Here is a 22,518-nt window from a genome sequence, read left to right as displayed (position 1 = left end):
GGGCTGGACTGGCACAGTGAACACAGCCCACGCCCTCTTCCCTTCTCCAGCTTTCACATTCCATGGTTCTAAATTTCTGAGCCACCTCATGAATTAATCCTGACTAGGAACCCTCAGTTGGCAAAGAGGTTTTCTTTTTAAATAATTGTTTTAGTTATCCCTTCAATCTCTGGTTGTTCCTTCCTGGCGATTAAGAAGATAACCCCAGGTCTCTAGAAAGAAATCACCTTTGGCATCATTAGCAATCTAACTTTGTTTTTTACTTTCTAATAGATTACAAGATAAAATTCACCATATCGTCCTGCTTCCCTCATTTGTTAAGATTCAGAGCATCTAGGGACGTAATACTCCTAAAGCCTTGGAAAGGTCCTGTGGGATTCCTTCCTGGGTCCCAGGAAGAATGAGGCAGGGAGCAAGCTCTCAGTAATCTGCCGTTTACCAAAAAAACCTGCCAGAAGTCCAAATACCCAGAAAACTCATGTTAATGGTTCTTTCTGCATCATACCTTTAAGAGGAAAATGATAAACAACAAGAATTTATTTTTTAAAAGAACTCTAAAATGTCATTGTATAGCTTAAATGCAATCTCCCATGCCCTCTGCTTGTAGAGTACTGTAAGTGGCAAGTGCGTTTTTCTACAGTCTAATTCTTTAACGTTATTAATCACTGTTAAGGAGAAGCCGTAACTAGAAAACAATATTAATCATCTAATTGGGGCATTCTAGTCCCCATACTTTAGAAAATTAGAAGATGACAATTTCTTTCACTGCATTTTATGGAGGGAAAAACACAAATGTTAATAGAGATTCCCTGAGAAAAGTAGAAATATAAACTTCAGTTCCTGGTTTATACAATAATCTTTTCAGATACTATAAGGAAGCAAACATCTATCTACATGACTAACTCAAAATGTCCCTGGTAATATGTCTAAGGCCTGCTGAAGCTGAAACTGGACCCCGGCCCAATCCCTCTTCCTTTACCCTAATTTTCTCAGGGTTATAAAAAAGGAGTCAGAACTGTCCATCTATCATGAAAATGCAAACATCAGTAAATATCCATACCTCCTCTAAAAATTTAACCCTAACAAATGAATCGTTATTATACATGAGAGCTTTATTTAAGCCATGTATAGGAAGAACTCTTCTTCAATTCATTAAAGGAGAAACAGTGATGTTAAGGCTCTAGTACAGAAGATGATTTTTTATTGAAAGACACAAACAGGGCTTCTAAAGGTACAGTCCTACACATGAGGCAGCAGTCTGGTTCAGGTGGGAATGACCACAACTGCGAAGCCCAGCGCACTCCTGAAGTCTAACAGATCTGTGCACCAAAGAGTCATGTACCTACGCTAAAAAGTCCAAACAAACTGCAACACCCTCGGATGATGCTTTTATTTAGCAGTCCTTGGTGCCCCAGGAAAGACCACAGTCACATACCTGCAGGCCCAGCTCCAGAGACACCTTCAAAAGAGTGATGTCTGGCAAACTGTCCATGAGAGTTGCTATTTTAAATGCATCTTGGGCAAGCTTGAAGATGTGGGATGAGGAGTGAATGTTTTTCTGGATGGATTCTAATACTGTTTCCAGCCTCCGAACATCGCCTGCAACGAACAAGGGGAAACCAAATCAAAGCAAAGCAAGGCAAAGCAAAACAACAACAACAAAAATCACACAACCACACACACACACACACAGAGTTAAGAAAGGAACAAAACAAAACACAAACTACAAGTTACTTTACATGAAATGTTCACGGATGGCACAGATGTTACAACTAAGTGTCCCAAGGTTATTGCATATCTATGAATCCGGGCTTCAGGAAAAAGATACACTGAGACACACCCTCATGACTAAAAGCACATGTGAACCAGAACCAACATGAGATAGCAAATAGTTCTCTCAGGTTCCTGCTTTTTTATTTCTGGTGAATATTTCAGGGAGAATTTAATCTGCCTCTGAAGCTCACCCACCATTTACATGGCATGGTAACTAAACCCAAACTCTGCCAGCAGCAAGTTTAATGATGCAGTTAAATGAGGAAAATGCCAGCTCAACTGAGTAGCACCTGTTTTGCTTCATAAGCTAACATCTAAAGAAAAGGATCCCTTACAACATGAGCACCATTATTGAGAATCTGATGGAAAACACGACCCTTAAAATAAAAAGGCAAACTAACAAAATAATCATGAGGCCTCAGGACAACCCAGTACCTTTGGCTGCAGTGAGCATAGTGGATGCCAGCTCGCACTGCTGGGATTCTATGTGGCTTAGAGTGAACCAACGAGGGTACCGGTTGGGAACAACGGATGCCATGTGGTGTGGACGGGTGAGGTCTCCCGCTGGAGCAGTGGATTCCAACACTAGCAACCTGTAATGACAAGACAAGGCAGGCGGCTCTTAGTTACCACTTGTCCATCACCCTGGCCACAGGGACTGCCCAGAAGCCAGAGGAGCAGGTTGCTGGGAGCGATTGTTCAGGTCCTCCGTGAGGGAAGAGCTGGTACAGCTACACTCTGCTGTCTGGATGCTAAAGTTACCTCGTTAATTGCCCATCGCCTAACCCTAAGAGGTTTCCTTTCTTTAGCATCATTTAGAAAACAGCAACATTCAAGGAAATTAAGACATGTAACAATGGAGAGGTTTGAAACACAAGTCTTAATGTTTACCTACTGTAAAATTTCTGAATCTTATCACTCATTAAAAAATCAAAAGAAACTGATAAAGTCAAGTGGATATTTAAAACTGAGATTACAACCGTTAGGAATCAGTGTATAGCTGAGACAAATAAGTTTAACTTATTAAAACAAAGTAAAACAAAAATGACTTGTTTCCATATATTCATCCTTTCTGCATAATTAGTTCCTTATTACTTCAGAAATTTGTAGTTAGAAAATGTTCTATCAATCATATCAGAGATGATGGATGCAAATGATCCAAGCATTTGTCCCTTGACAGTCTTGCATAAATTCAGCATGATTTCTTATTTTAATCAATGTATCTTTAAGAATATGTTGACAAATAAAGAACAACTATTGAAACAAAGAACAACTATTGAAACAAAGCACATGCTTGGCGGTCTCTTTCAAATATAAATAAGCACCAAAGAGATTAGTAGAGTAGCTATAACTGCAATAATTTTTTTACAATCATCAAAACACTGACCTTCCCTCAAGTACACCAGTGTTAGGGACTGTGGAGTAAGAGCTGGGGACCAGGAGAAGTTAGCAGGGTCAGGGTGTGATGCTGGGCTTGGGGCCCTACCCAACAGCAATTATTGCTCTGGTAAGCCAAATCCCTCATTCCCTTTTCCTTTTATCTAGGGACAGAGATGCTAGCATTTGATGGTGGCAATTAAGTAGTAAGAATTTTGGTGGGGTTGCTATTTAGCTTTTTAAAAATCCAGACTATCCCTATATTCACAGGCAGATCCTTCCAGAGCTGCTGTAGAGCACACTAGTCAACGTCCCTGGAAAGATGAGAAAATGATTGTGAAAATGCCCTTCTTCAGTATCTCCCCTCTCTTTCTAGAAAGACTAAGAAGCAAGTAAGTTACCTGTCTCTTTTCCTTCCTGTTCCCCTGGCTGTCTTGAGATGCTCTAGTAGTTCACACCACCTCCCTCCCATGGCCATCCTTTGGCTGAGGGCGTGTGGCAGGTAGAAGAGAAGAGGTGGAAAACAATTCCCCTGTGCCCTGCTAGTGTCCCCCGTGAACGAACTGCCTGGGCAGCAACCAAGGGTGGACATAAATGAGTTTCTGAGCGTTAGAAAAGCAAGCCTCCCCACCTGAAAGATACCTTCACATAAGCCAGAACCACAGAGAAACCTTAGCTATTTTACCCTTAAACTTTACAGTAACTGTAGCAATAGCATCTGGTGGCACTATAACATTAGTATCCTTCCCTTTACCACAGGAGCAGAATTGTTAGGATTTGAGTAAGTATAGAGCTGAACATCTGTCTTCACCTGATAACTTCCATTTCAGCTTCCCAAAATGGGAATAGGAATGTACTTATAAAACTGTGCTCTAAAATACAAACCAAGTGGTATAAAGTAATCTGGTGGGGGACTTTTGCTTATGTTAGTTATTTTATTTTTTGATATTTTAAAAACAGACAAGAGAGAACTTTTAAGGTTTCTCTGATATGTTAATGAGATTTCATGTTGCCAAGGAAAGCATGTCAAATTAAAGGATGTCAGCCTCAATACACAATGACACACAGGTACACATATACACACACACAAATACAAACACACTCTATTGCTGCATAAAAGAGGCCTCCTGTGACTTATAAGCTATACTCATACAGGAAAGGCATTGTTTTTGAATCCATTACACTGGCTGCAGAGATAGTATCTTCGATGAAAAGTTTCTGTGGAATCAAACTGTTCTCCAGCACCTCAAGCTTTTAGGTGTGTACGTGGTTTGTCTTTAGGTGGCAATAACAGGGTCTAATCGGCACTTTAACAAAAGTGTGTTAATTAAAGAGTTGCACAACAATGTAAATGTACTTAGTGCCACTGAACTGTACAGTTAAATATGGTTGAAATGGTATGTTTTATATTATGTGACTTTTACCACAATAAAAAAAATTTTTTTTAACGTGTGTTAATTATTAAAAAAAAAAGATAAAAGGAAAAAAGCTCATGTTTTAAGAAAGGCAGATATTCCTTTCAGGTCCTTAAAGTTTAAAAGGCTATATATAAGACTGAAAAATTTAATCTTGAGTTCATTAAAAAATATTCAGCTAGAACAAATTCGTGATAAAAATAATTATTTTGTGAACTGACTTTTTAAAAGGAGGGTGAAAACAGAAAGGTCAGCAGCAGAGAATGTGTTCTAATTGTTATTACTGAAAAGGAGGGGCCGAGGGGTGGATGGAAACAAAGCTGAGGCGAACAAATCCTGGAAGACCCCTAAATAGTGATGCCTTCAACACTAGATACAGCTCCCATCTTCTCTCATCCTCCAGTGGAGCATAAAGGTGTTTCGGTGCTAGGATGGCTTTCCTGCGCTACTGATGGAATGTGTAATTACAGCCGGTGTGAAGGGCTCTCTCAATTATTATATTCAGTCAAGTATACGTGTTATTTACCACTGCTTCAAAAATCTAATTTTTTCTAAACAGTTACGTTATTTAGGAAGGTTTCAACTGTTGCTGCCTTGTGGTTAAACTTGGCCTGAAGTTGTTCTCTAGTCCCAAATTCTAGCTTCAAGAAAAAGCAGGATAAAGCCACCATGAACATGAGTGACAGCAGACAAGAATACCATTCTTCCCTTACTTTAAAACAAAAGCGAAACAAGCCAACAAACCACCACCACCACAACCCAAGAAGCTTTTTTTAGTTTTTCTGCTGCCTACAAGAAAAATGAATGAATGAGAAGTCAGTTAACAGCCATTTTTCCCAGTGGGGGATTTGGATTGCCTCTGCCCGGCGGGGCTGTGAATACGTACCGCATTGCTCTCAGTGCAATTTTGTATGCCAATTCAGCATCATGAGGTAGGAGAGAGGTGAAGAGATACTTGGCAAATGTGTGCATTGGAACGCTCTCCCGATGGATTATTTCGCCTAAACCACTATATGGTCCGGCTGTAGGAAGAGAGTATACACATTTTACATTCCTAAAAAAGGAACTAAGACTTCTTGTAAAGTATAGTTTAAATTTTTTATGTAAAGTTATAAACAATGCTAATCTAGTTAAGAATGTAATCTAAGTGACATAGTAGAAACGAATACAATTCTTAGTAAAATGATTCTACAGGGTAGAGTATACGATATCAAATTCACTTCAGGAACAATTCCCTGTGCCACAGCTAAAAGGAGAATCACAGAACTATGGGGGCAGAACTTTTTCACATTATAACTGCTTCAGAGAAATAAACACTCCAAAGCAGGAAACCTCACTGAATTTAAGAAAGACCCTATCTCAGTGTGTGATATCTGAGCATCCAGATTTTCAAATACACAGATGACTCTACAGCTTAGCTTTGGAAACTGCCCCAGCCCCAGTCAGTCTTAGGGGCACAAATAAGCCAGGTTTCCAGAAAAGAGTCCTCTGTTTCAGGGGGAGGGATAGGGAGGATTCTGAACCACAAATCCCAATACAAAGACTTTAAATATTGTTGCTTCTAATAAGCAGAAATAGATATTAATTCTCATAAAGGATTAATAATAAAAGACCAGAATAATACTCACCGTAGGCAAAAGAAAAAAAAAAAATAAAGTAACTGATTCTACCACTATTTGGACTTCAAAAGACCAATTTTAAAAGTAAAATTATATTTAAACTGTCAAAATTCATTTCTTAGTAAGTTGTGACAGGCACGGTGGCAGAGCTGACTTCCCCTGTGTGCTCTCTGGATGCCACCCTAAGAAGGACAACACCAACTTTTAAAATAAATTTTGAAAGGAAACCACAGTGGTTAGTTCAGCTACTTTCCGCTTAGGTGCTGTGAGGTTTAGTTACTGTGAAGTGTTTTATAAGTTAGTTTCCATGTCACCTTTGGGTTAACATCGGTTTCATGACTTGTAGAATTATGAATCATGACACTACTGCTCAAAGGACATAATACATTTGTTTTCCATGAGAAAAGTAAGTCTGGTGAAGAGTTTAGAATGCAAGAAATGCAGTTCAGAGGAAATGGTGAGAGGAGCTACTGAATTGGGCACTGAGTAGGAGCATGATACATTTTCGATCATTTTAACAGAAGTTGTTTTTAAATTTCATTGTTTTATTCTTTGGTTAGTATTTTTGAATTGTTCCTTATTAAAGTACTTTGAAAGTCATGTAAATAACTTATTCTTTTACGTAGACAAATTAAAATCCATCCTAGTTTTCTAATTTTATCAAATCTATTAATCTTTTTTTCTTTTTTTTGTCTTTAAGACATTTAAAAATGTTTTAGCGATCTGATATTCTTCAAAAGCTGATAAGGCATTACAATTTTACCTTTAGTTCATATGGTGAGGCCAGATTATTTGTTATATTATAGAATGTTTGCCCTCCCCCCAAATTCATATGTTAAAGCCGCAACTCTCAATGTGACTGGAAGATAAGGCCTTTATGGAGGTAATTAAGGTTAAATGAGGTCATAGGGGCCTTGACCTGGTCCAACAGAATTAGTGACCTATGAGAAGAGACAGAAAGAGTGACCTCTGTCTCTGTCTTGTGAGGGCTCAGGGAGAAGGCAGCCATCTGCAAGGCAGGAAGAGGGCCCTCACCAGAAACTGAATTAAGCCAGCACCTTGACCTTGGACTTCTCAGCCTCCAGAACTGTGAGAAATAAATTTCTGTTGTTTAAGCCACCTAACCTATAGTATTTTTTAATGGCGGCCTGGACACACTAAGACATTAACTCTATTTTTTTAAGGACTAATTACAGCAAACTTGTATATTTTCCATCTTCATTTCTCTTCCATTTCCTTTCAGTGTTTCCCTTGTACCATCAAGTTCCCTTTTTATACTATGCAGGGAAGGCCAGGACGCATAATCAACATAATAACACCTCCCAACAAGCAAAACATTCAGTCAGGTATCACAGAATTATTTGTTGATTAATAGTCAGTATAATGCCTGAACTCTGGTGTACTGAAAAATGAAAAACTGAAATTTGAAATCTAAGTTCCCCAGAAGTGCTTTTCCAATATGCCAATTGATTCAAGGTGCCCATACTGTGTCCAGAAGTGATTTAACACTCAGCAACAAAATACAGGGTTACTGCTTCCTCTTTTTCATATACCTGAGTCTGCTAACTAATCTGCCCCTGAAATTCACAGAGTATAAGTGTATGAAGACCTTGGTGCCCAGTGCAGTCATCTCAGTCATGGAGCGCTTATCTTTTGGAGTTTATAGAAATGGTCCCTTGGCTTCCCCTTGGACTTCTTCCTGTCCTGCACCAACCACTCTTTGGGGCCTAGCAAGGTTGGGAAAAGAGAGGAGCATGGGGTGGGTCATCAGCCCTCCTTACAGAGCACAGTTCTCACTAAAATGTTTAATGGGAAGGTATGGACTAAGCAAAGACTAAGACAAAGTTAAAAAATATTCATGAGTAACGAACACGGAGACATTTAAAAAGGTAAGTGATGAACAGATATCAGACACTATCAACTTTGAAAACCACACATCCTCATCTTTTCCCTCAGTATAATGAAAATCATAAGGCAGTTACCAAGAGTTAACTAAGAGCCAGCATAGAAAAGTTTATGGCTAATGATATTGCTTATATCAAAAGGAAATATATGACAGGAAACTAAGACAGTAATGAAAGGATCAAGATCATTTGAAATTTGTCAAGATGGGCTTTTATCTTTAGGGAAAAAAACTTCAGGAGAGTGCTTCAAAAAATTATTAGGAATTTTTACCAAAATTAAGCATGTTTTATTCAGAAGAATATTTCCCCTTTAAGGTGCACTTCTAAAACACATAAATGTATAATATATTTAATGAAAATATTTTTTTCAAATAGATCTTTAGGTTTGGACATATGAAAAGTTTTGAAATGCTATTTTCTCTAAATCCCTTCCCTATATATAGCCATTCTGAATATAAGATGAAGATACCGTACTGTATGAGCTTATTAATCACAGAGAAATCCACAGAAATAACACACATGTACTTGAGAGACAGAAGCAGTTTAAAAGATTTGACATCACCTAAATCTGTGTAAAAGATCAGGCTACCACATTAATTACACTTATTCTTTTCAAGAAAAAAAAAAAACATTAAAAAAAAAATAATGCCATCCAAAATGTATTAGGCCCTTTAGCTCTTGACCTTATAGAAAGAAGAAAACTAGACTTTGCCTTAGTGATTCTATGAAACCTTTACTTTGATGAATGTATACCTAATGTATTCTCTGAAATAATTAGCGCAGTGGAAATTCACTTCTGCAGTCTTTGGTCCTTTGTCAGCATGTGCAAATGACATGTTCAAAACCCAGACGTCAACGTAACAGCCAATAATTTGGAGGAATGCCAGCCAATTTCCATTTTATTACTTAATTGATCAAGCAAAGAGGAATATGGCTACCAGCAATAACTCACTAAATATCAAACTTGCATTTATCTCAGGAACAACATAGACTAAATAAAAACAGTCCTTTTTAAAGCTGGTGGCATTTAAATGGGGCTCATTTCTAGCAGGTTATCTTACATGACCACCTAAATCAAATGATAAACATGTAAACATCTGAACATTTTTATTAAGTGATACTACTTTTTGGAAAGTGAACATGCCTATGACACTCAGTGACCATACCAATCAAGATAACCACCATATTAAGTGTACTCCCAACGTAAACTGTACTCCCAACATAAGAAAGCTGAGTGGCTAAATAAAATGGGCTAAACAAGTGAGAAAGTTCTTTATCATACTACCTTCTAATAGGAAGACTGCTTGCTTGCGAAAAATTTTCACCAGTGTGTCATCCAATTCAATTTCCTGAAGCTTGGAAATGAGCTGCTCCTCATTCCGGCAAACCTTCTCTTGGGTATACAGCCCATCAGGCATAATACGCTGCTGTCCCAGCCCTATTAGGGCTACTTCCACAGCTAGCGTTAAATAGGATTCTCCTTCTTCTAAGAATTTGTGTGCAGGTAGATGCTGGTATTCCAGAGACTTGCACTGTCCCATATTCTCTGTCACAAAAGAAATCAGAGTTCAGAAACTACTTTTGCAGGTACCCTGATAAGTACGATCTATTTTACCTAGTACTCTTAAATAAATTATTGACTTAACTCCAAGAAAGCCAGAAAACCATGTTTCTTAGGTTAAAGTATACAGTTTTCCAATATCTTTTAAAAAATGACCATGAATGACTAAATGTGTATGTTCTGGGGGACAGAATATTACAAATATTTTTCTCTCACTAAAAATGAATCACCAAAGAAAACTATAAATCTAAGGAGAGATACTAAGCATACCTAAGAGTAAACAAATTTTTAATTAAACAAGAGTAAAATTACATGATGGCTGCAATAGTTATCAATTTTTTAAAGCCTGGCGTTAAAAAAATTTTTCCATACTTTTATCACAATGTTGTAATTTATAACAAAAACAGTAGAGAATACAACGTATATGTAACTCAATTCCATGGTCCTTTTTGTTATCAAAGAGTCATCAGTCACAAGAGAAGGATTCTTTGAGGATTCTCTTATCTCTGTTAAGGTGTTTCTATTAGAAATTCTTAACAAACTTCAACTGTCCGACTCCCAAGAAAAGTGAATTCAAAGTCATACCATACCCTCACCCTCCTGATAGAGTTTGGGTCACCCATAATCCATGAAGGCAACCACCACAGGCTAGATGCTTAACTCTCCAAGCTAATCCAACCATGGGAGTAGTGAAGGGACAATCCTTCTTCCCTCCCACATGATGTACATCCTTATTTTATATCTTTATGCTGGAAAACAGTCATAAATGCAGATAAATTCTTAGATGTACAATCATTGACTAGAAGGGAATAAATATTTTTAGGTTCTTGACACATGCTGCCAATCGTCAACTCTAAGACTTTTCCCAGTTTGTAGGAGCCTGCCTGAAAAGTGTGAGTACCCTTTCTTGCGAACTGCTAGTACTGTTAACTATATGGATTCATAAAACAAACTGTGGAGAAAAACAATGACCAATGATGAATGCCATTCAGGGTTTAGGGGAAAAAAGCACATGAGACAAATGTCAATGGTTTTACCTGTAAAATCTGAGAACACAGGGAAGCTTTCATCATCAGTGCGGCAGGCTTCCATTAGGCTGCTGAAAAGAGTGCCCACGGGGTCCAGGGGGTGTCCAACCCAGCCCTCCAGATTGGTTATTGAGGTTATGCTTTTATGGGGTAGCTCTGTGTAAGAAAAAGGAATTGAGACATGGAGAGAAGTAGAGGACAGAAAGGCTTTACCATTTCCAGCATCCTGACAAATTAATACTAAATTCAATTCAAAATTCCTCTTTAATTAAAAAACAAGGGTACATAAAATCCCCAACCTGTGAACTATTTTAAGTTCTAAAGGTTCATCTGTGAATCAATATAAATGGTGCTAACTTCCCAAGACAGCTCTCAAACACCTATTTAATTCATATGCTCAGGCTACTAGGTTAACATTACTACTTACACTATTAAATTATGATGTATGAGGAAAATGAATTCTAAATTTCTACCTGAGAAGCTAAGGACAACTCTCCTCACTTCCTAGGAGTGGCTTTAGAGAGAACTAAGAAGTCCCCCTGGAATTATCATTGGATAACTAACTCTACAACTACGTTAAGAAGGTACTCTCAGAGTCAGTGCTCACTGGGTTATCTAAAATGGAGTCTAGAAGGCAGCTGTACCCTGGGTCGGACTTGAACTTCCGTATGAATATTTATTAAATTACTCCCCTATCACCTTATAAAAATCTTCCTTATCGTGGATCTGTAAGTCATTTAAGAGAGGACCTTTGCCACAAAGGGGAACTATAGCAGAAGATAACATATAATTTGGATGAAACATATCCTTTTCATTTTCCTCACGTAATGTTAGAACTTTCAAGTTCTCAAGTTAAGAGTGCTGAGAGAAAAGCTGCAAATATTTTAAGGTATATTCCATTATTGTAAACAATGCAATATTTTACATCTAAGTGTTTACTAAAGTTATAAATAATAGTGGTTCCTTCTTAAAGGAAACTATAATAAAATCTATATATAATATAAAATATACAAGAAAAATATTGGCTTGTAAATAGCTAAAAAGCCATTCTGCAAGTTCAGTATTCCTTTAGAAGTCTTCTGTTTTGGACTATCAACTATTAGTACATAAAAATAAAGCATGACCTGGCACAATGTATTAAAATTTATAGAAAGTGGGTACTAGATTCCTTGGAAAGGTCTTTCCCTTCAATTTCTGTCACTGGCTTTCATATACACAACCAGGATGAAAGCAGAAACATGAGCATCACTCTTAGGAACAAGTCTCTCTCTCTCTCTCTCTATATATATATATATACACACACGTACATATATATTTATATATAGACTTACTGTGGCGATCATTTCAAAATATATAAATATGGAATCATTATGCTGTACACATGAAACTAATATGTTATATGTCAATTATATCTCAATTTTTTAAAAAGTTGACATATCATGCCAAATAATATTGAAAATGTACAAGATACTTCATTTACTAACCTTAGCCCCATAAAAAATAACTGTTATAGCAATTTGGAATTGTAACAGTTACAAAAAACCTATTCTTTGAATATGGACAAACAAAAATAAAGGGAAGGATATAAATATGCAGTGCTAGTAAAGAATAGTCTGAAATTAAAGTTTTCATTGTGTGCAGGATAAAAGAGAAATGAGTCTGAGAGAGACCTCAAAGACAATCAAAGGAGTCTATCTTAACATGTGTTCCAACTTACCTACATGAACTAACACTTTTACACTTTGTATTTCTTAGATATTGTAACATTTTAATTAAACTAATTTTAAAAACATTTCTTCATAGAGATCAACATGAATTTCAAAACTCCGATAATCATCGTGAGCAAGCTCTCCTGTTGCAGTATAAAAAGTACTTCACTCTCTCTTAGCCTGAGTATTTCAATCTTTTATACTTTTCAAAAGTAAATGTCTTTTGGCCATAGATTGTGTATGTTTAGGGGAAGGGAGATTTCAGAAAAATTTTGCAAAGGGCCAGGCAACATATTTTGTAAATACAGCTGGTAACCAGTGTTGATATGACAAACACAAAGAACTGGACAAAGTAATGATTGTTGGGGATATCACATTCCAATCCCATCTGAGCTCCCCCTTCCTTGGTTCCAATGGTAACTTTGGAATTTTCTTTCATCATATAAATGATAATGTTAACATTTTTAATACTTCCAATATAGAGGATATCAAAAATTACAACAAACACTTGCTCCAATCTCCAGCCCACTTCAACAACAACTGATAATTTTAAGCTGTGCCCTAGATGTGTGTAAAATCATCCAAGGAATAAAACAAAAACATAAGCAAAAAAACACAACTAAAACTACTTCTCTCTGAATAAGATATAAAATTCCAGAGTAAAAACAAAACAATCCTAACAAAGAAAAATTAAAAGATTTACACCTACAGAAGAAAAAGAAGTGCACGGATTAATCAGAAAAAGCATACATATGTCTTTCTTTTGATCAGGGCCTATGCACCTTACAACCCTTTTGCAATTACTACTACTAAGTAATGCTTATTTAAAATTTAAAAGATTAATAAACTGAGATAAAGAGGAGTTAAATGTGTCCTGTTAGTTGACAGCTCATCGAATGTTATTTACAGAAGTTGAAAAACCCAGTTCTGTTTTTTTCCTTAGCTTTCATTGGAGTGTAGTTTTTGTTTTTTTTTTAAGGTTTTTTTTGATGTGGACCATTTTTAAAGTCTTTACTGAACTTGTTACAATATTGCTTCTGTTTTACGTTTTGGTTTTTTGGCCAAGAGGCATGTGGGATCTCAGCTCCCCAAGCAGGGATTGAACCCACACCCCCTGCATTGGAAGGCGAAGTCTTAACCACTGGACCACCAGAGCAGTCCCCGGGAGTTCTGTTTGATTGCTTTAAATACGTATCATGTCCTGATGTACAAATTATTACAATTAAACTGTTTTATAGTGCTTCCACACTCTGTCAGGCCCTGCTTTCAGTGCTTTACAGAAATTAACTAGTTTAATCTTTTCAACAACTCTAAGAGACAGGTCCTCAACTGAGCCCCATTCCATAGTCAAGTCAATGCCTAAGGTCTCCCAGCTGGGACCTCCTGCCAGGATTCAAACATAGGCAGTCTACCCCCCCAGAGCCCTTACTATCACAATTAAAATGCTCTTTCACAAAATGAAGTATCTGGCTAACTTGCATTTTAGATAATTCCGACATACGACATAACTCAAACAGTAAAAAAAAAAACAAACAACCTCCCCTTTAAAAGATTAACCAACCTAAGAAACTTGTAAAAAAATTTTATTTCTTACAACATTCAACGGGTGGGGGTGGGGGGATGCCTAACATTTCTCACAGATCAGCTATTAAATACTTCAAATGAGTGGTGAGTAAAGCCATCACCATGGCTCTAATTTTAAAAGTTCTCTCCCCAAAGAGCATAAAACCTAGTGACATCATCACCAAGAAGCCCATTCCAATGGAAACAGACTCCTTCACACATTTACCTTTTTTCTGAGTTCGGAACATTTCCAGCTGTTTCTGTTGCTGCCGTCTTAACGTGTTAACAATAGCTATTGCTAGTCTCAGTGCTTCTCTGGGGTACCCATGAGAACGTAATGCATCCACTCGTGCACAGGCTGTAGGAACATGTTCTAAAACAGAAAGTTAAGGGGGGAAGGTTGCCATTATCAGATATATCTATAAGAACAGATTTAATAGTAAGATGTTTTCCCCTGAAATACTATTAAAAAGACACAAGAAACCATTTCTGAACTTGGATTTGAATGAAAACTCCTATTGCCAAGCATTCATCCATCTGCCATTGAATCCCTCAACTCTCCTCCTCCCACTCCAATAATGCTATAGAAACTAAACAAAGAAGTAAGTCATGGAAATGTCTTTCCGGTTTGGCCACTTACCATGCCAGAGGGGCCACCCGCGGGAGTCAAAGAGGGAGTTTTCAGCGTCGTCATGGTAACAGTAGTTGGTGTACAGGTCACTGCTGATAATGTGCTGCAAGTGGCTATCCTGCCAGTGGAGATCGCACGCCTCGATGGCTCGGGTGAACACTGTCCGATGTGGCCTGTTCGATGAATCTGTTTTTTCCACAATTCAGAAAGCCGTGTCAGCTATTGTTCACATGTGAATAAATCAGTCATACCATACCATTCTGTGGCCAGATGTTCATGAACACACCCACACACATTGTCCTGCACCCCCCTAAGCAGAAGGATGAAGGGTGAATATTCTCATGTCCTAAGTACTAGGAGGCAAATCAGACCAAAGAGCCACCATTCACTCACTTGTTTTATCAAACACAAACACTCTGCAGCCATCAGAGCTAAGGTTAAAGGCATCCTGCAAAAAGAACCGTCAAGTCTAGTTTCCATGCCAAATACACTGAAAGGAGGCACTCGGCACAAAAATCACATGAAAACTCACTGCTCCCCACTTCTGAGGTGCTGTGGTGAACTGCCCTGATGGGATCAACAGCTCTCACAAACACTATGCAAGAGATGAGACACCAGCCATGGAACCTTTCAGGAAGATGCAATCAGCCTTTAAAAATATGCAGAAGGGTTGTGCTTTTGGTTGTATTTTTTAACTATATTGTGCGGTTTTGCACAATTAAAACTATTATGCTTCTTGGGATATAATGATTAAATGTCACTTTATATCCCAAAGGGCATAAATGCATATATTTAACATTTCACAAAGCCACACAACATAGCTACAAAACAAACCAGCGCACTTACCTTGCCCCTACAGGCTGCCTCCTGACTCTTGTGCAGGTTCCATGACTGGTGTGATGTCCCCAGCATAGTGTATGCCAGGGCATCACAAAAGAGCAGAAGCACACACTCCGAAGAGGGTTCAAGTTTCAGGACCTGACAGAGAAAAGAAATGTTTGGGGAATAAAGGATATTTTTCCCCCAACCTCTGGGATTATTCAGTTCTTCTGGAAAAAATCGTTCAAATTCTACCTGCACTCCCACCCCTTAGGTCCCCAACTCCAGACTTACCTTAAACTGTGGCAGAAACCTTAGAAAGAGCCTCAGCTGACAGTCAGGGTAACAAACTATTTTTATTTATGTGTGCTTTATTTAGCTCAAGTATCACCCCTCACTGTTCTGAGGCTTAACTAAATGAGAAGTAAAATCTGGAGCTTCCTTAGTTGGTAAAGTTTCATCTTCCTCTCCCTGGAGCTTTGGCTAAGCACAGACATAAAGGAAATCATAAAAATCAAAATACAACTGAATCAAGAAGAGCTCTGAAAACTCATCTAGACCAACCCCTCTATTCTGCTGATGGAACTGAAAATTGAGAGAAGTAAAGTGACTTGCCAAGGTCACACGGCCAGGCAATGGCAGTCAAGATCAAAACACAGATAACCTCACTCCAAATTCAGCTACTTAGGCTGTTCTGAAAGGCTTCTGAATGGTCTTTAACAGAAAGAGACATTACTTCAGCTTGGTCTCAGGTGGACTTAGACATCTGTATTTGAATGGCAGACATATCAAAATGCATGGATGACATAATTTGAGAGGCCTAAACACTGATGTATCTGTTCTGGCCCCTGCCCAGACTCCTTGTTAGCAGCAGACGGAGGGACACTTTGCAAATGGGAAGAGTTGGCCCTACATTTAATAGCCTTTGGAACCTACCACGGCTTTTTGCAGAGCAGAATAAATCTACCACTACTAAACAAGAAACTGGTTCCATGACTTCGTATAGTCAATCAATCAAATATTCCAAAGTCCAAATCTCACACGAGTATTTTTAAATGGCTTTCTAATTTCATTTATTTTGTTTAACTCAAATCATAGAAACAGAATTTAAAATTAAAAGGAGACTTTAGAAAGCAACGTATTATTATACACTTATTAAAAGAATGAGAGTTCTGTCTGTTTGACCCACTATGGTATCAATAATAAAAGCAAGCTGTGGGTATGATTCCATTGAAAAAATTAAAATCTTAACTTTTCATGTTTGTATGTGACTGTAAGAGCATAGCGCAACGTACAGGACATACACCAGGACAGTGGTTAGCTCTAAGAGTCTGATACAACCAACTGTAACAAAAAAGACTAAATACTATTGGTATTTAAACGAAAATGTAAGATACAAAGCTCTATAATAGCATGGAAACAAAAAAAAATACGTACATAGACAATGACTAAAAAGATATACCAACAAAAATTGATTAAGTATCAAAATTATGGTCAATTTTTATCTTAGATATCTGTGTTTTTTTGACTTTTGCAATAACAGAAAAAAGAAACAGATGATCTTAACCAAATTGTTGAAACGATAAACACAGGGACTTCCCTGGTGGTGCAGTGGTTAAGAATCTGCCTGCCAATGCAGGGGACGTGGGTTCGAGCCCTGGTCCAGGAAGATCCCACATGCTGTGGAGCAACTAAGCCTGTGCGTCACAACTATTGAGCCTACGCTCTAGATCCCGTGAGCCACAACTACTGAAGCCCATATGCCTAGAGCCTGTGCTCTGCAACAAGAGAAGCCACCGCAATGAGAAGCCTGCACACCACAATGAAGAGTAGCTCCTGCTCACCACAGCTAGAGAGAAAGCCCATGTGCAGCAACGAAGACCCAACGCAGCCAAAATAAATAAATAAATAACGATAAACACTAATTTGTAAAAAATTTTAAAGTATAAAATAATATTAGTTTTTTAACCAAGAAAGTTTTAAAAAGGCTCTCATTCAGGTATATTTAAAAAACAAACACACTACTCTTTCTAAGGGTGTGGATTCTAATGTTGTCAGTTAATTCTAACAAATAATCTCAGCGAAGACAGGGCCTGATTTGTGCTTCACTTTCACTCTGATGTGCAAACACATGCAATTCTGCCCATGGTCTGTACCACATGCACTCGCTGCCCAGCGGCATGGCTGCTGGGCTCTGCTGTCACCAAAGGCTCTCCCTTTGCCAGGCCACTCAGCCCTCCAGCAGAAGTACTGCAGGCTGAGCACCCGAGCCCCTCTGTAGGGATGTCTCTTCTGACAGCCCCTCTGGAGAATGTGGGTGTTCTGCTAAAAGGAGGAGCCCTGGTGCCTTTAGGCACAACAGCTATAAATATTGCCCTTAGAAACTAGTCCTGACTTCATATCCCTGGGCCAAACCATAAATGAAATGAACTTTTTTCCGGAGGCTGGACCACTTCCTAAGAGTTTTCTAAAGCCTCTGGAATATTCATATTTAACCAAGGGGAAAGCAACCAAATGGAAAGTAAAAAAGTAAACTGTAAAATGTTAGGATGGCAGTCACAAAAAAGCAGGTGGGGAGTGAAACACAGAGAAAACTCCAAATATAATAAAGTTAAAAAAAATTTATTGCCTATGGAGATGTAAGCATACCTTTTTCTAGCAATAGAAGAGAATAAATGTTGAATTGTTAAACTTGAAAATTCTGAGCTTCTGGAAAAAAACTTGGGGTATAAGGAAGGGGTAGATTTATTTTCTTTGAAGTTATTAAATAAAATCATCATGGGCAATAAAGATACGACAGATTTCAAATACTGAATTCCCAAGGCAAATATCTCTAGACAAAGGAGAGCCAGACAATCATCTTTCCCAAGGCCTGAAACTTCTTTTTGATTGGACAAGTCCCTATGGAGTAATACATATTATTTTCTCTCTTTGTAGAGACTGAAAATACTATGCTAACATCACATTTCATGCTCAGCACATTGTCCAGCTCTTTCTAGGAGTACCAACTCCAGATGGGGCCAGAAAACAGAATGACAGTCTCGATTCCTGAATCCTTCTGATGTCATTTAACTCCCACCTTGCATCTATCGTAACTTTAAAGTCTTCCAAGTTTTCTCAAAAAAGGGGGAGCAGCAGCACAAACTTACACAAGAAGAGTGACAGAGTTAGTGAATGAAATTTTTATTTGCAAGAGTTAACTACTTTAAAGATTTGGTTCTGAAAGAGGAGGAAATTCTGTGGTAGCTAGCAGGGACGATGGGGGCAAGGAAAGATTTTTTAAGATGAGAGAGACTTGAGCTAAATGGGTGGGTCCAATAGAGAGGGAGAAGCTTAAAAACAACAACAACAAACAAACAAACAAAAACCAATACAGAAATGAGAGACCAAGATTCTTAAGAGGCTATCTGAAAATGTCTGGGAGCATTTCTTAGTTGTCCAAAGACCGGAGGGCACTATTAGCCTACAGTAGGTGGGAACAAGTATGCTAGACAGTCCTTCACAATAAAGAATTTTCCTGGTCTGAATGCCAGCAGCACCCCATGCTCCTGCAGCCCCAGTCATTAAATGTTTACTTGCTATATTCTAAAACTAAGAATTTTTAACTGATTAAATTGTATAGTAGCTCAAATATGAACTGACCAACAGATATAAAAACACACAGCTCCTCAAGCCTCTCAATATTTTGTTTTACAATATACTACCCACCCATTCCATGATTTTTAAAAATATATTCAAACTAATTAATAGGCAATTTTAACACATACTAGTAGTATATGTAAGTATTATATCCATCTGTATTCTGAGAATATGAAAAAAAGTTATAGAAAGGTCTCACATAAAACTTAAAACACACACACACACACACACATTCATATCAAAACATATTTTAAGTCTGTGAGTTATATAGTAAGTTCTTAAGTGAGTAAAATAATTTTCCCAAATCTATTGTAAGTTAGTGTTATAAACATAGATGCACAATTAGGTAGATACAAAGTGAGCAGATTACCACTGTGTACTCACCTTGGTTAGCATTCGCACCCTGAGGCAGAGCATTGGTTAAGTTAGGTAATTCACTGCCATGATTTCCATCTTCCCATGGACAGACATCAACACCATTCCACTTTTTCAACTGTTTTAGCCAGCTGGCCTTCTGCTCCAACTTGCAGTGGGGATTTAAAACTATACACATCCACAGAGCACCTAATTTAAAGGGAGAGAGGAAAGCAAATTTTTTAAAAGTTTACAAGTGTCCAATCCTAATAGCTAATGATAAGCCATTTCAAAATGGACCCAAGTCTGCAGTTTTATAATGCAATTCTCCCTTGTCCAAGCAACAAATCTCACATAGAGGTTAATGTAAAGAGGACAAAAGAGCACAAATTTGAACCAAAGAATCCAAACACTGTTACATATAAAGATGAAAGATATTTCAAATGGTAATTGTAATCACTTTCCTACTGGCATTTTGGGCAAAAGTCAATAAAGAATACAACCTTAAGGACCAATTTGTTACTTTAATTTACAAGCAGATTTTATTCATGGATGCTGCAACAAGCCACTCTAAATGGTTCTTCTGTGCAAAAATTAAATTTACTTTTAAGAGTATCTTTTAAAAATAAAATCATAAAGGCATAACAATGGACATGAATAAACTATTTCCCAGTCTCCTTATAAGCATTTCAAACTTTATTATTCTCCTTAATTAGTATGCATACCCATATATCAACAGATCTTTTAAAAATAAAATTTACTTAAACATGCTTCCCTAAATGATTTAACCAGGAATTAACCTTTATATAAATGAAATTACTAAATTTATGTCTTTTTGTGAATGAAATCACTAAACATTTATCAAAAGTTCACTTGCTTTAAAATGAAAAGACAACCTGTGGACTCAGAGAAAATATTTCAAGACAATGTGACAGACGAGGGCTTAATTTCCAAAATACACAAATGTCTCATACAGCTCAATATCCAAAAAAACCCCACAAAAAACAAACCAATCAAAAAAGGGGCAGAAGACCTAAATAGACATTTCTGCAAAGAAAACATACAGATGGCCAACAGGCACATGAAGAGATGCTCAACATCACTAATCATCAGAGAAATGCAAATTAAAACTACAATGAAGTATCACCTCACACTGGTCAGAATGCCCATCATCAAAAAGTCTACAAATAATAAATGCTGGAGGAGGTGTGGAGAAAAGGGAACCCTCCTACACTGTTGGTGAGAATGTAAATTGGTACAGCCACATACGGAGAACAGTATGGAGGTTCCTTAAAAAACTAAAAATGGAGTTACCATATGATCCAGCAATCCCACTCCAGGGCATATATCTGGAAAAGACGACAACTCAGATTCAAAAAGATACATGCACCCCAATGTTCACAGCAGCACTATTTACAATGGCCAAGACATGGAAGCAACCTAAGTGTCCACCAACCGATGAGTGGATAAAGATGTGGTATGTACATACATACAAACATACACACACAATGGAATATTACTCAGCCATAAAAAATAATGAAATAATGCCATTTGCAGCAACATGGATGGACCTAGAGTTTATCATACTAAGTGAAGTTAAGTCAGAAAGAGAAAGACACAATGTTATATGATATCACATGTGGGATCTACAAGTAGTACAAATGAACTTATTTACAAAACAAACAGATTCACAGACATAGAAAACTTATGATTACCAAAGGGAAAAGGGAGGGAAGGATAAATTAGGAATATGGGACTAACAGACTACCATATATAAAATAAACAACACGGATTTACTGTATAGCACAGGGAACTACAGTCAATATCTTGTAAACACCTTTAATAGAAAAGAATCAAATATGTATATATATTTTTTGATTCTCTCTCTATATATAACCAAATCACTTTGCTGTACACCTGAAACTTACACAATATTTTAAATCAACTATACTTCAATTAAAAAGTTCACTTGTTTTTCAAACGAAAAGCCCTAATGAATTTAGAAGGTATAACTCATAATTTGAAAAATTAAGGTACTGATAAAATGTATCATTCCTTTCTACATTTTTCAAAAAGATAGCTAATTCAAGCAAATATTCCACAAGTTTTAGAAGTTCAAGTTTGGGAATTCCCTGGTGGTCCAGTGGTCAGGACTCCATGCTTCCACTGCAGGGGGCATGGGTAAGATCCTGCAGGCTTTGCCATGTGGCCAAAAAAAAAAAGTTTTAACTTTACCAATTTCAAAACAAGACAGATACCAGTACTTCAAAGCCATTCACAACACTTTTTCTTTGAGAAGGTTTGTACGTGTATCTGTGTTTATTTTAATCAGTTGTGTTAACCAAGTGAATAATACAGGTAAGAATGGTCTGTTTATGTTTTGTTTGTCCAAAAGAGATGCTTTACATTCTTCCAAATTTAAAATTAGCAAGCTTCTTCAATTAGAGAATCTGTTATTTTAAATATCAAATAATGTTTACCAACAGAAAATAAACATAGCCACAACCTAAGCCACAGATATTTATAATTCACATTTCTATATTTTAAAATGTCAATTAGAAACAAAAATGTGATAGATCAAGATGGAGTAAAGTCCACTACGGCTTATCTCTCCCCATAATTACAACTAAAAACTGGACAAAATACAAAAAGCAGCAATCTGAGGACTCTGAAAAGTAAACAACAGCAAGCGGTTTGTGGAAATAAAACTTGAAGAAATTTAAGTCATATGGGGGTGACTTCCTGTTACTTTCCCCCCTCTTTTCTCTCCTGGCTTGCACATAAGATTAGCCCCATTTGGGGAACTGTGTAGAAGGCATATAGAGCAACAACTTGAGAGAAACCTCATCTACCTGGTGAGAGGATTGGGAAAAGGGAACCCCCTGCCACTCAGAAGCTAGAGAGGGAGATCCCTGGATACTCTGTGCAAAAATAGGCACAAATACTGGTCACACCTCACGTGCATGAGACTGCCCCAACGCAGCACAGCAAAGGTTTTGAAAACTTTACTGACATCACCCAAAGAAGGTAAAACAGAACTCAAAGTCTGAATATATCCTATTGAATGTATGCTTTAAAAAAACAAAAATTTCTCCGGAGGATTATAATAGGACCCAGACTCTTACA

At 37.5% G+C, this 22,518-nt stretch overlaps 1 protein-coding gene across 2 annotated transcripts in view; it reads right to left on the bottom strand.

Annotated features, from left to right (window-relative positions):
- The window catches only part of ZSWIM6 (zinc finger SWIM-type containing 6), a 205,475-nt gene that overhangs the window by 5,200 nt on the left and 177,757 nt on the right, over nt 1–22,518 (bottom strand). For both annotated transcript variants that reach the window (XM_029218417.1, XM_029218416.1), the window contains 8 exons: nt 19,423–19,602; nt 14,590–14,766; nt 14,176–14,322; nt 10,687–10,833; nt 9,374–9,634; nt 5,452–5,587; nt 2,209–2,366; nt 1,436–1,599 (listed from right to left, as the gene is read on the bottom strand). In XM_029218417.1, coding sequence (XP_029074250.1) covers nt 1,436–1,599; nt 2,209–2,366; nt 5,452–5,587; nt 9,374–9,634; nt 10,687–10,833; nt 14,176–14,322; nt 14,590–14,766; nt 19,423–19,602 — 1,370 coding nt within the window. The remainder of the gene's footprint in view (nt 1–1,435; nt 1,600–2,208; nt 2,367–5,451; nt 5,588–9,373; nt 9,635–10,686; nt 10,834–14,175; nt 14,323–14,589; nt 14,767–19,422; nt 19,603–22,518) is intronic.

Source organism: Monodon monoceros, unplaced genomic scaffold, assembly GCF_005190385.1.
Source record: "Monodon monoceros isolate NGI ecotype Baffin Bay Population unplaced genomic scaffold, NGI_Narwhal_1 Super_Scaffold_12, whole genome shotgun sequence".
Lineage (NCBI taxonomy): Eukaryota > Metazoa > Chordata > Mammalia > Artiodactyla > Monodontidae > Monodon > Monodon monoceros.
This window is presented reverse-complemented; position numbering and strand designations above follow the sequence as displayed.